This window comes from Dasypus novemcinctus, chromosome 5 (assembly GCF_030445035.2).
Source record: "Dasypus novemcinctus isolate mDasNov1 chromosome 5, mDasNov1.1.hap2, whole genome shotgun sequence".
NCBI classification, from domain to species: domain Eukaryota; kingdom Metazoa; phylum Chordata; class Mammalia; order Cingulata; family Dasypodidae; genus Dasypus; species Dasypus novemcinctus.
In genome coordinates, this window is record NC_080677.1 from 118,680,831 (window position 1) to 118,693,192 (window position 12,362).

Here is a 12,362-nt window from a genome sequence, read left to right on the forward strand (position 1 = left end):
AGCAAGACAATGGGTCCTACATAGGCTGGTGAAATGGCACAAAAACTTCCAACCTACTAATGCAGAAAAGAGCTCACCTACAAACCAATATGAATTGCCCAGGGAAAAACAATCGTTTGCAGAATGCTGCCAGTGCTTGGAGCAGATAAACTTAAAACAGCATGAGTTGAAATTGCTAAAATATGGAACCAGCCCAAGTGTCCACCAACCAAAGAATGGATAAACAAAATGTGGTATATACATACATATCGGGATGAATATGACAACATGGGTGAACCTTGAGGGTATTATGTGGAGTGAAATAAACTGGACACAAAAGGACAAATATTGTAATGGTCCCACTCATATGAACTAAATATGATAAGTAAACTCTCAGAGGTAAACTCTAGAGTACAGGTTACTAGGAAACAAAATATGGGTTGAGAATGGGCACTGATGCTTAATGTATGTAGCATTTTTTTAAATTCCAGAATTTTTTTTTTTTTAAGATTTATTTTATTTATTTCTCTCCCCTTCCCCTCCATTGTCTGCTCTCTCTGTCCATTCGCTGCGTGTTCTTCTGCATCCGCTTGCATTATCTGGCAGCACTGGGAAACTGCGTCTCTTTTTGTTGCATCATCTTGCTGCATCAGCTCTCCATGTGTGCAGCGCCACTACTGGGCAGGCTGTGCTTTTTTCATGCAGGCGGCTCTCCTTACTGGGCACACTCCTTGTGTGGGGGGCATCCCTACACAGGGGTGCCCCTGCATGGCAGGGCACTCCTTGTGTGCAGCAGCCCTGCACATGGGCCAGCTTACCACACAGGTCAGGAGGTCCTGGGGATTGAACCCTGGACCCTCCATATAATAGACAGATGCGCTATCAGTTGAGCCACATCCACTTCCTGTATGGCAGTTTGGTATTATTTATGAATTCCAAAAAGGAGATATTGGTCTGTTTCTCTGGGCACGATACCCTTTGATTCTATTACATTCAGCTGAAACAGCTATTTAAATTATGTTAAGATTAGACACTCTAATAATAACCACATTATTAGAGTGTGACTTAGCATTGAGTCCCAGTCCCTTTGGGTAGATAAAACAGATTCTCACATGGAAGTAGACACATAGAGAAGAACACAGAGGAACTGAGTGCACCCCATAGACACAGCAGAGGCCCCAGGAAGAGAGATGAGCCTGATAGTCTACAGCTGACCTGTGAAGAAAAGAGAGCAGCTGAGCCCAGAAAGAAATGAGTCCCAGAAAGAGAGACAAGTCTGGTCAGATTCGATCATAGGTTAGATTCCTGAACTAGATGCTCACCTCTGAGATCTTGTACTTTACAAGTCAGTAAACACAGGCCAGCCCTTGGCTCAAAAGCCAGACTAAGAGGAAAGAGATCACAAATGTCCCAAGGGAAACTTGCTTTTTGACAGTAACTTGCATAGAAATATCCCTTCCCATCTTTTCCATCACCTGTCTGTGAGCCAACAAGTTGATAAAAACAAATAAAAATTAATTTGTACAGAAAATAGGAAAGAGCTTACCAAGATATAAGTAAGGAAAGAAAGCAACCTGGATACGTGAAAGATAAAATCTAGAGAATGTTGGCCTAAAAATAAAATATCTTCAATCAAAAACAACCCTAAAAGGGTCTTATTTTTCAGCCGCGAGATTCATAATCTCTATATGTTTGTACTTCTTGTGTTCAGGATTAAGCTGCCATGTTTCAGAGGTGGGGGTAGGGGTTCAGTGACTCTGGAACCTCTAGTACAAGCAGGGAGAAACCAAGTAGATCAGCAGAGAACACACAGGCAGCTAAGCGACAATATCAGGGAAGAGAAGGGGTAGAGAACAGGTTTGCTTTACCCACAGCTGTATTACCCAGAACTTATTAGGCACAAAGCAGAGAACCCCAGCTGACTGCTACAACTTGGGCAAGCCCCAGCTGCAGATGGCTGCAGACCGCAGCCAGGAGAGGAATACACCCGAGTAGGTTCCAAGACTGGGCAGCAGAGGGCAACTGGAGGGGACCGGGCCAGCTGAGGATGGCGTCAAGGGGAGGCCAGGGATCTGTGTGTATTTTGTAGTTGTACCAGGAGTGGGGCAATCAGCACCAAAAATCAACTAACATGTGGTCCATCTCCCCAGTCTTGACCTGTTTCTCTAGTCCAGCCCCCTAAATTAGTGGGATTCCTTAAACTTTGCTACATATTAGAATCACCTAGTGACTTTTTAAACATCCTGATGCCCAATTCACACCCCAACCAAATTAAATCAGAATGTTTGGGGTGGAGGGGGAGGAGACGGGGAGACAGGGAGCCAGGCATCAGTATTTTAAAGAAAGTCCCTGAGTGATTCCATTGTGCTGCAATGTTCAGGAAGCAGGCTTTTAAGTCAATATCAGGACTTAGAAAAAGCCTAGGAAGTAGAGAAAGCAAAGAGTAGGAGGTGATGAAGGTATTGCCAAAATCTTGATGATGCTGACAAAGCAGGTCACACAAACCTCCTCTCCTCTTACAAGACTGTTTCTCCCCCAGTCATATGTCCCAACACGAATCTCTTTGAGTTAAGAACAGTGAAATACATCAGAGATGAAGACGAATTAACTGCTTAATACTATTTGAAGGATCCTGAGTCTAGGAGAGAGGAAGGGGTAAAAGTCTTTAGAATATCCTACTTTTTGCAACACCAAGTATGTGCTCAATAATGTTTATTGGGTTACTAAATGCCAAAGGGTTCCTATGGCTTGTGTGTCTATCATATACAATAACCAACACATCACTCTGACCTATGAGAAAGCAGTACTTTTTTAAACCGGGAAGCATATCCCCAGGTATTATTAAGGAAAGTCTGGTTCCTGAACCCCTACAAAAGAATCCTTTGGTGCAATGGTTAAAAGGCCAATTCCCAGACCCCAACCCACACCTTCTGAACCAGAATTCTTGATGTGTGACTTAGGAATCCGTGTTTTAATAAGTTCCGCCATTTCAAATGTGCACCATTGTTTGACAACTACTGCTCCAAAGCTAGATGCCTATACCCCAGAGGCTGCCCAATGATCCATTAGGGTGTGGGGAAAATATTAGAACTTCTCTCAATATTTATTTTTATAAAAAATGTAAAAAATAAGGTCTTATTAAAATTCAATATAAAAATTAAGAGTTGTACTTTATATAATTTATAAGTAACTATACATATATTAGGAGTACATGCTCATAATGTTCTCTACAGACAGGAATGAAGGATCAAAATGTTTGGAAACCACTGCCCTAGACAACCTTCCTTAACCTGTTGCCCTGAATTGGTCTGAGATGTATTAAAATCTGTTCCCAGTATGGGGAAGTATGGGAAAGACCTAAAAAATAAAACAGGGGTCTCTACTCTCAACTCCAAACCTGCGTATAGCTCCCCTGCTCCAACTTGGATAAACTGACTTCTCACTGGGCCTGAAATCTGAAGTCCTTCTGGATTATTTCACTCCCTTTCCACCCTCACCTTGGGACCTAGTCTAGTCTAAAGTAGCCAGTAAGTAAAGATCTGAGGCACCTGTTGGGAAGTAAATGTGCCAGGAGCAAATCAGAAGTCTTTTATGGAAGTAAAAGAAGTCTATACTTATTTTGAATTCTTAATTTTGATGTCTATAGATTATGTAAAAAGTAGAAAGTATTTTGTTCTCAGATGCCTACTTGTCACTATTAAAGATTTTATCATGGCTCACCATATCACTTATAAGGAAAAGTTTTTAGTTTTATTAATATTTGCAGAAAACTGTAGAAATTGAAAGTCAAATGTGCTCAAGTTGTAATAAAAATGAAGCAAAATTTGAAAAGAAAAGAAAAATTCCCAAATGACCTTTTTTTGTGCCATGATGTTACAGAAATGTACGTGCCTCTAAGGCCTTCAGCCTGACAACGTGACTCCTTGGACAGTTAGTACACAGTCAGTAATAGAATGAACTTCCAGAAAGACTCCTCCTGGGTAAATACACCCACACAAACAAAATGTAACAGGCAAAAGCAAAACATAAACCTTGAAATCATGCTGTGTGAAAGAAGCTGGATGCAAAAGGCCACATATTGTATGATTTCATTTCTATGAAATGTTGAGAATAGGTGAATCCATAGAGACAGAAAGCAGATTATTGGTTGCCAGGGGCTGGGGGAAGAGGAAAATGAGGGGTGACAGCTGTTAGGTGCTGGTTTCTTTTTGGGTGATGAAAATGTTCTGAAACTAGAGAGTGGTAATGGTTGCACAACACTGTACATGTATGTCATGCCACTGAGCTGTACACTTTGAAATTATTTAAATTGTTTCAAAAAGGCTCTTACAAATGTATATATATGGCATTAAGATGACAATAAAAGTAAAATGCAAATAAGAAGCAGCTACAAAAATCAGACACCAAATAACACCATCACAAAAAACAAGCAATATGACTTAAAGGGGACAGAGCCCCAGAATATAAAAAGAATTAAAACCACAATGAGATTTAATTTCATATCCCTTGAATTGCACAAATTTTAAAAGTCTGATGAGGTCAAGTGGCAGAAATATGAAGCAAGACAGTAGTCATATTCTTCTGGTGGGAGTATAACTTTGTATACTCACTTTGGAAAACAATTTGGTATTATCTCATAAAACTTAATATAAATATGGGAATTCCACTAATAGCCTAGGAAAACTTCAATATGTACACAAGGAGACATATACAAAAATGTCCAGCACATCATGGTTTGTAATAACAAAAAATGAAAAATAGTCTAAATTTTAATAATAGGAAAACTGATATATAAATTGTATACATTCATACAAACAAATTTGTGGGGCCCAGACAAGACTATAAAATGGAGACTCATGCACCATACGCCTAAATATTTAAAATTATAAATCAAGCCAAAAAACAATTAAATACAACTCATTTTATCCTCCTCTCTTGGTAAATAAACTTTCATAATAACCTGGAAGACCAAATTTAAATTTGTAATTCCCAGATTTCTCAAAGTTATATGAAAGACTATGGCAGAGAGGAGAAAGCCAGCCTTGGCTTCCAACCCTGACTCTGTCCCACACTGCTAGTGGGTTCACACAGGGGCAGTGGACAGGCCAGCTTCACATCCAAATTCCTTACACACCTAGGAAGACCCAGAAAAGAACACAGGCCCTGGAAGTCGGCTTTAAAATTCTACAGTCCCAGGATCCCAGTAATGATCTAGAAGTGGAATGGGGGGCATAGGCCCCAGATGGGGGCATTTCCTTGGCCCCATGTACTCCTCAACTGGTGAGGAGAGAGACAACTGGAGGAGGGCCAGAAGTAGGTCCTGTAAATCACAGAGCCAGGATAGAAGTTCCCCTTTCTCCAGCTCTCCAGGTGGGATAGACACATAGCTCTGCACATTAGGGGTGAGTCTCAGAAACATCGTGGTAAAAAAATAAAGCAAGTTGCAGTATCAAAATCATTGACAGAAATGCAGGCTTGAGAACATTCAAAGCAATCCTAACTATTGTTTAAAAATACACACATATGTAGTGAAATACTAAACAAATATGTGGGGAAAAATAAAATACCAAATACAGCACAGTAATTATCTCCAGTTACCCTCTCGAAGAAGGGGAAGATGATCAAGGAAGCAAATTCAGGAGGATTTAATTGAGTAACATACTATTTAAGCTGGTTTATGCATACACAAGTCTGATAATAGCAAAGGTTAGTTGGCCATACATGGGGAAACTGGGAGTCACAAACATGAAAACATAAGTTGATACAACCACCTTTAAGAATAACTTGTCAGAATCTGGTAAATTTGAAGCTGTACAACAATTCAACCCAGAAACTCCACTTCTAATTATCTCAGAGAGACTGTTACCATGAGCACTAAAAGGCACTGACATGTACAGTTGGCCCTACTTCAGAGTTTGTGTTTCTGAGTGTGAGGGAGTCGGACTCAGATGTGGCCTTCCTACACATGCCTCTTCTGTCACTTTTACCGGACCTGTGGTTGGCGCTGGAGTTGGTGTATACTCAGGAGACTTGAATCTTTGGACTGTCCATGTCAGAGCCAGGCCCTGAGCCTCGGCAGACTTGCAACTCCTACCCTCTGGTTTATTGGACTTACCCCGGCCAGCTAACAGGAAGGTGAAGGTCAACCACCACACCCAGGAGCCCAGAGTGCCTACAACTGCAAGCAGGAGAACTGCATCCATCAGCCATGTGGAATCTAAGCCCCCTCTCAATATAGATGTGGACTGGACATAACCATCCCAGGGTCCACAGAATGGAGGAATAGAGTCTAGATTAGAATAGACTTACTGATATTCTACTATGGAACTATTGTGGTTAGTAATGGAAGAAACTGTAGCATTGATATGGAGAAAGTGGCCACAGTAGCTGCTGAGGGTAGGGAGAGAAAAGAAGAGATACGATGTGGGGGCATTTTCAGGACTTGGAGTAGTCCTGGGTGGTACTGCAGGGACAGATGCTGGACATTGTACGCACTGCCATGGCCCACTGGGTGAACTGGGGGAGAGTGTAAACTACAATGTAAACCATTATCCACGTGGTGCAGCAGTGCTACAAAAAGTATTCACTAAATGCAATGAATGTCCCACGATGATGAAAGAGGTTATTAATGTGGGAGGAGTGGGGTGAGGAGGGTGATGGGGACCTCATATTTTTTTAATGTAACTTTTTTTTTTAAATAGAGGGAAAAAAAAGACACTGACCTGTGTATTCTTGGCAGCCTGGTTTGTTGTAGCAAAAAAATGGAAAATAACCCAAATGTCCACTATTGGAGGAATAGATAAATAAGTTTTATATAAGTCATATGAGACACCACACAGCTCTTAAAATGAATGAACTAGGTCTTTATGTATCAACATGAATAGATTTCAAAAACATAACATTGAGTAAAAATTCTAAAACACAAAAAACAATAGTGCATTTTGTATACAGGTACAAATATAAATGTGAGGAAGCTATAAAAACAGGGATGGGCAGTATCCATGCCAAAAGCATGACTGAGGTTGCTCTTGGGAAGGGGAATGAGACTGGGGCAGAAGGGAAAAAAATGACCTTAAGCTTATTACGATTTTTTATTTTATTTTAAAAGATAAGAAGCAAAAATGAACATTATAAACATTTATTCATTCTGGGAGAGAAGTATTCTGATGCTTGTTACATTATTCTTTGTGCTTTTTGGTTATTTTTTCCTTCAATTTTTGAAAAAGTTAACACTTCCTACCTACCCACCCCCATGCAAAGTTTCAATTAACCAAAAGGGAAAGGCATATAAACAGGAAAGGGCCTAGAGGAAATACCCACATTGGCAGAAACCACAAAGCAAGATGAAGGCACTCAGCCTGCTTTAAAAACTTAAAAAGAAATCATGCTTGCAAAAAATAAATTAATGAAACATCAAACTTCATACAGCTTCTTGACAAAGCAAGTACCGGTTAAAATGTCTTCCAGATCCACATTCAAACTCCAAGTCTACCGGCTACCAGCTATGTGACCCTCGATAAATTTCTAAATATCACTAGGCGTGCATTTCCTCGCATTAAAATGGAGCTTGTGATACCTACCTAGAAGCTACCATAAAGACTAACTTGTATACCATCTGTAAAGTACTTATCATAGTGCTTGGTATAAAGTTATTTGTTCAATAAATGGTAGTTACTGTTTGTGTCACAGCTGGGATTAGAACTGTGTAAGGGCATACATTTCAGCAAAGCAAACAGAAAGATCAAAATTTATCCACCAAAACAAATGATTATCCAACACTGAAGGTAAGTCTTATTCTCAATTAAAATGTATAGCTAAAAACAAGGAAGTACTGAACAGATAATAGAAAGCCTACCAATAAATAATAGCACTACAGAGGAAGTTTTATAAATCCAGCAAAATGCAAACTGTCATGAGGTAAACAAAGATTTCCTGAACTGAACGGCAACAATGTCAACAGGGATATCAATAGGTCAACAGATTCCATTAATACCAGCAATCCACAAAAGAAAGTCCTTTGACCCCCACATGTCAAGTTTTGAAGGCCGAAGTTTTATAAGTTGCTGAGGAGAAAATATTTAAAGGCTCACTTGGCCAAAAAGTTATTTTCTAGGCTCTGAGGACAGAAAAATAAAATTCTCACACAGAAGTCCTTATGGGAACATTACAGAATTAGAAAAGTGTAATACCCAAACTCAAAACTGATATAAAAGCAAATAAAAATATGACCAGACCAATATATATAAGAAATAAGAATTTATCACCCCACTAAAAAAATAACTTTAATGAATCTCTGGAGTGTGCACTCAAACTTGCATAGATAAAGTAATCTCTATATTATATAGCCTCTTATAAAATACAGAAAATACCTGAAATTTGCCAATTTATGAGTTAAAAATGGTTTTGATGTTTCAAACCAGACCAAAAAAAAAAAAAAAACCATAATAAAATTCATAAAATCAAACTAAAGTTTCTAAAAATATTGTGTGTGTGCATATACTGAAACAATTAAGTATAATGTCTGTGTAGGGTTTTTTTCCCTGAAAAGGCAAGTCTGATTTTATAAGACAATCAGGGAATTTTAATACCAACTGGACATTAGATGAAATTAAGGAATTATTATAAACTTAAAGTGATAATTGTAGTTATGTTAATAATATATAGCCCTTATCTTATAGCAGTACTAACTAGAATATTTATGAATGAAATGATATCTGGGATTTGCTTTAAAATAATTCATTGGAGTTAAGGACAGGGATAGGAGAATTGGTCAAATTTTGAAAACTTTTAAAGTCAAATGATGTGTACCTGGGACTTCAAGTGTTTAAAACAAAAAGCTACCATAAGTTGGTAAAGAATTTCTCATCATTCACTTTAAGAACAGAAAAACGATAATGAAGTCTTCCAACCCCACCGCTATGCGGTATAGTGCTAGAACGTTCCTTCCCTTTCTATCCTCCACCCTCTTTCCTTTTCTCCTCAGTGGTTTCTTCTGCTGTTCCATCACTGTCTCAAATGACTTCCTCTATAACATCACTTCCAGGAACTCAAAATTACACGTTCAAATTATTACATCACAACGTATTATATAAGTATTTTTAAAATAAGTAATTATATTCAAGCACATTTTTAAACTTTATAGTGAGCAAAAAGGGTTTTTTGCTCTATACAAGTTTTTCAGAAATATCTGTATGCTATAAACCATAGTTAGTGGTAATAATCTGATGATATTCCCATATTCTCTAACAAATGTTCCACAGCAATGTAGTGTGTTGATGGAGGGGTATTGTATGGGAATTCCACACACATGCATGACTGTTTTGTAAGTTCACAACTTCTATAACGAAAATATCTTAAAAAATGTCTATTAAAACTATTATCTCGTCTGTCTCATCCATTTAAAATATCTATCTTCTGTATACTTATTTCACACATATATCTTAAGGTGAGTAATCTAAAGTTTGTTGGGATTTTTTTGTTTATATTTTTGTTTTGTTAGTATGAAGTGGGTGATCAAAAAGTTTGACGGCCTCCCTTTTAGACACTGGGACACCACTTGAGATTTTTAAGAAAGGGAACAGTGTAAAACATGCCATATCAGAAAAAAAAATTGGATATAAGTACATAGGGGCAGATTAGATGGGGGAAACCACTGTGACTAGAGAGAATGGTTTATTTAATTCAGCAATGCATGCATTCGGAAGTAAGATGGGAAAAAGGAATGGACAGGAGATGGGTATGGGAGACTTCACAGAAAGAGCTTGGTGATTAATGGCTTGTGAAGGAGGAGAAAGATCAACACACTTCCTGGGGAAAGAAAAAGAGTTTGACCTAGTATACTCTGGTATGGCAGTTCCGGGGGACACTACGAGACGATGAAAGTGAAGTCAGTAGGCTGCCCCGAGCAGCGAACGTATATTTGGAAGCCATCTTTATAGCCATGGCAGCTGAACCAATGGAGTGAGCTCTTGTAGGAGAACACTTGCAAGACAATTTCAAATCAAAAGGCTTTTGCCAAACCTTGGGACACACCTATATTGAGAAGGCAGAAAAGGGCAAGTGGAAGCACAGAAGCAACGCCTAGGAAATAAGCCGCGCTATTTCAAACGACCGTTTTAAGGCAGGAGTCCCAAGAGGGGGTGGTCGACCGTGCGGGCCACAGCAGAGAGAAAAGCGCTCAGCGACACTCTATCACAGGTGACCTAGAGGAGGGCCATTCCTGCCAGATGGTGTGGACTGGCGCCAGATTCCCGAAAGGTGAAAATGGGAGCATTGGAGACGGCTAAGATTGAAGGGCAGGCAGAGACGAGGAGCTCGCAGCGGTGGAGAAGGTCCGGCGCGCGCCGGCGGTAACTGGGAAGACCGCAACAGGTCTAGGGACGTGGGTAGCAGAAAGGTAAAAAACCGGAGATTCCTGAGAGCCGTGGCATTTTTCTTCATTCCGGAACCCGCCTCCAACTTCAGCAGGACCGGCTTGTCCAGAAAGTACTTTACTCTTAGCGGGATGCGGGGGATGGGGGGATGGGGGGAGGTAAAAGCAGTCTCCACCTAGGCAAGGCAGCGTTACCCATATTCTGGGTGCCGGCGGGAAGGGGACCGCCAAGGTAGGAGCTTCCGCAGATTAGGGTCTCTCCAACGTAAGCAGAGAAATCAGAAGCAAGGGGAGCATCCGCAGAGTAGGGACTCTCCAAGGGCAGCAGAGAAATCAGAAGCTGGAGAAAGAGGCTGTCGGGCGCCCGCACCCCGCGAGGGTGCAGCAGCCCAGCCCATCTCCCCCCACCAAAGACGCGGGGAGCCGCCCCTGCCCTGCGCACTCACCGATCTGAGTGAGAATAACCGCACCGGCCCAGCAGGTTGAGCTTGCAGAGGTGCAAGTTTTCGCAGGGCCTGTCGCAGAACTTGCGACGGCAGACTCGGGCTCGAGTGTTGGCCACCACCGACCGGCTGACCCCGGCCCTGCCGCCAGTCTCCAACACCACGAAGCGGTCGGGCCCAGCCTTCTCCAGCACCTCGCAGAGCTGCGCCTCGGAGAGTGCGATTTCCTCGAGCAGCTTGTCCAGGGCCATGCGGCCCCCATGGGCGCACAGGATTTTGGTGATGAAACAGCACACCTCTGGGTCCGTCATGGCGCGCGGCTGTGCCTGCTCCGCCTAGCCGAGGGCGCAGGACTCCGCTTCCCGTAGAATCGAAACTTACAAGTGTCCCGGGGGCGGGCGCGGGCCCGGGCGCGGGCGGTGCTCCAGCTCGGCGCGCCCTCCTCTTCCTCCCTTAGCTAAACCCAGGAGTTTCGGTTTCCATCTCGGGTCTAGGGTGTTCTCGAGAAGGCAGATATCACCGACTGGCCCTTGCGTCAGATTTGCAATCTAATGCCAAATGGAAAGAAAGTGGAACGTGAACAAGCGCGGAAAAGTCTTGATTCTAGGCTCGGCGAGGATGGGTTTTCCCAGACGGTCGCCCGCGAGGCTTCTTCGCAATCCAGAGAAACTAAAAATTGACCTCGGGGCTTTGGGGGGAGTTTTTAGAAGTCTAACTCAGTGGCGAGTGACGCGAGTCTTGGGAGCTCTTTTGAGGCGTCCTCTCGCTCTCCACCCCTCCCATCCCATTCCCGGAAAGAAAAGGCAGCAGTGAGCGCTTCCTCTGAGTTGGGGCCTCTGCTTCGTGTATTTTAGTTTTGCACGTTTCGTGGAATTTACAAGACTCCACGAGTTGAATATATCATCCCTGGAATTGAGGAAGTAACTTGAACACAAGCACACCACCACCAAACAGGAGCCCGGATGCCACCCTAGGTTCTCAAAATCTGGTCGAGGGCTCTGATCTCCTGGGTTACATCTGGCCAAAGTGCACTTTCTTCCACATTACCATTTCCCTAAAAGAACAGCAATTATTAGTCTCCCTCTGTGTTTTGAACATTGGTGGAAGACCAGGGAAGAAGCAGGATTGTTTCGAGGGAGCTGTCATATTGTGTTGCAGACTTACAAAGTCTCTGCCAGACCAAGAGGGAGCTCAGGAGCAGAAATGGCTAGGCCTACGTGCCAGTCATTGGCAGGGGCCACTAGAGAAAGTGTGTGACTTTACCTGGAATTCTAAGGCGGATCCTGAAGAAGTTTAAGGCTGGAGGCTATCTGGGAACCACAGTAGCTCAGTGGTTGAGCGACTTCTTCCTGTGTAAGAGGCCCTGGGGCTATCAGTTAAAAGGTAAACACACTCCTTATGACAGGACAGCAAGTACTGGCTTGAAGGGAGATCTGAGTGACACACCTAGTCTGCACCACATAGATCTTTTTCTCCATCCATGTTCAGGGAACATCTCCTTCATGGCTCTCATGGGCCTCTCTTCATTAAACAAAACTTAGAAGAGGGAAGCTAATGGAATGAACTTA

General features: G+C 42.0%; 1 protein-coding gene across 8 annotated transcripts in view; it reads right to left on the reverse strand.

The window, feature by feature from the left end:
* The window catches only part of ZC3HAV1 (zinc finger CCCH-type containing, antiviral 1), an 84,254-nt gene extending 72,684 nt beyond the window's left edge, over window positions 1–11,570 (reverse strand). For 6 of the 8 annotated variants that reach the window (XM_004462135.4, XM_058297443.2, XM_058297442.2 and 3 more), the window contains exon 1: window positions 10,798–11,525. In XM_004462135.4, coding sequence (XP_004462192.1) covers window positions 10,798–11,105 — 308 coding nt within the window. In that variant the 5' untranslated portion in view covers window positions 11,106–11,525. Of the gene's footprint in view, window positions 1–10,797 lie in introns of all 8 variants that reach the window. The other 2 variants (XM_004462133.5, XM_004462132.5) reach the window with 2 other exon arrangements.
* Window positions 11,571–12,362: the final 792 nt, after the last annotated feature.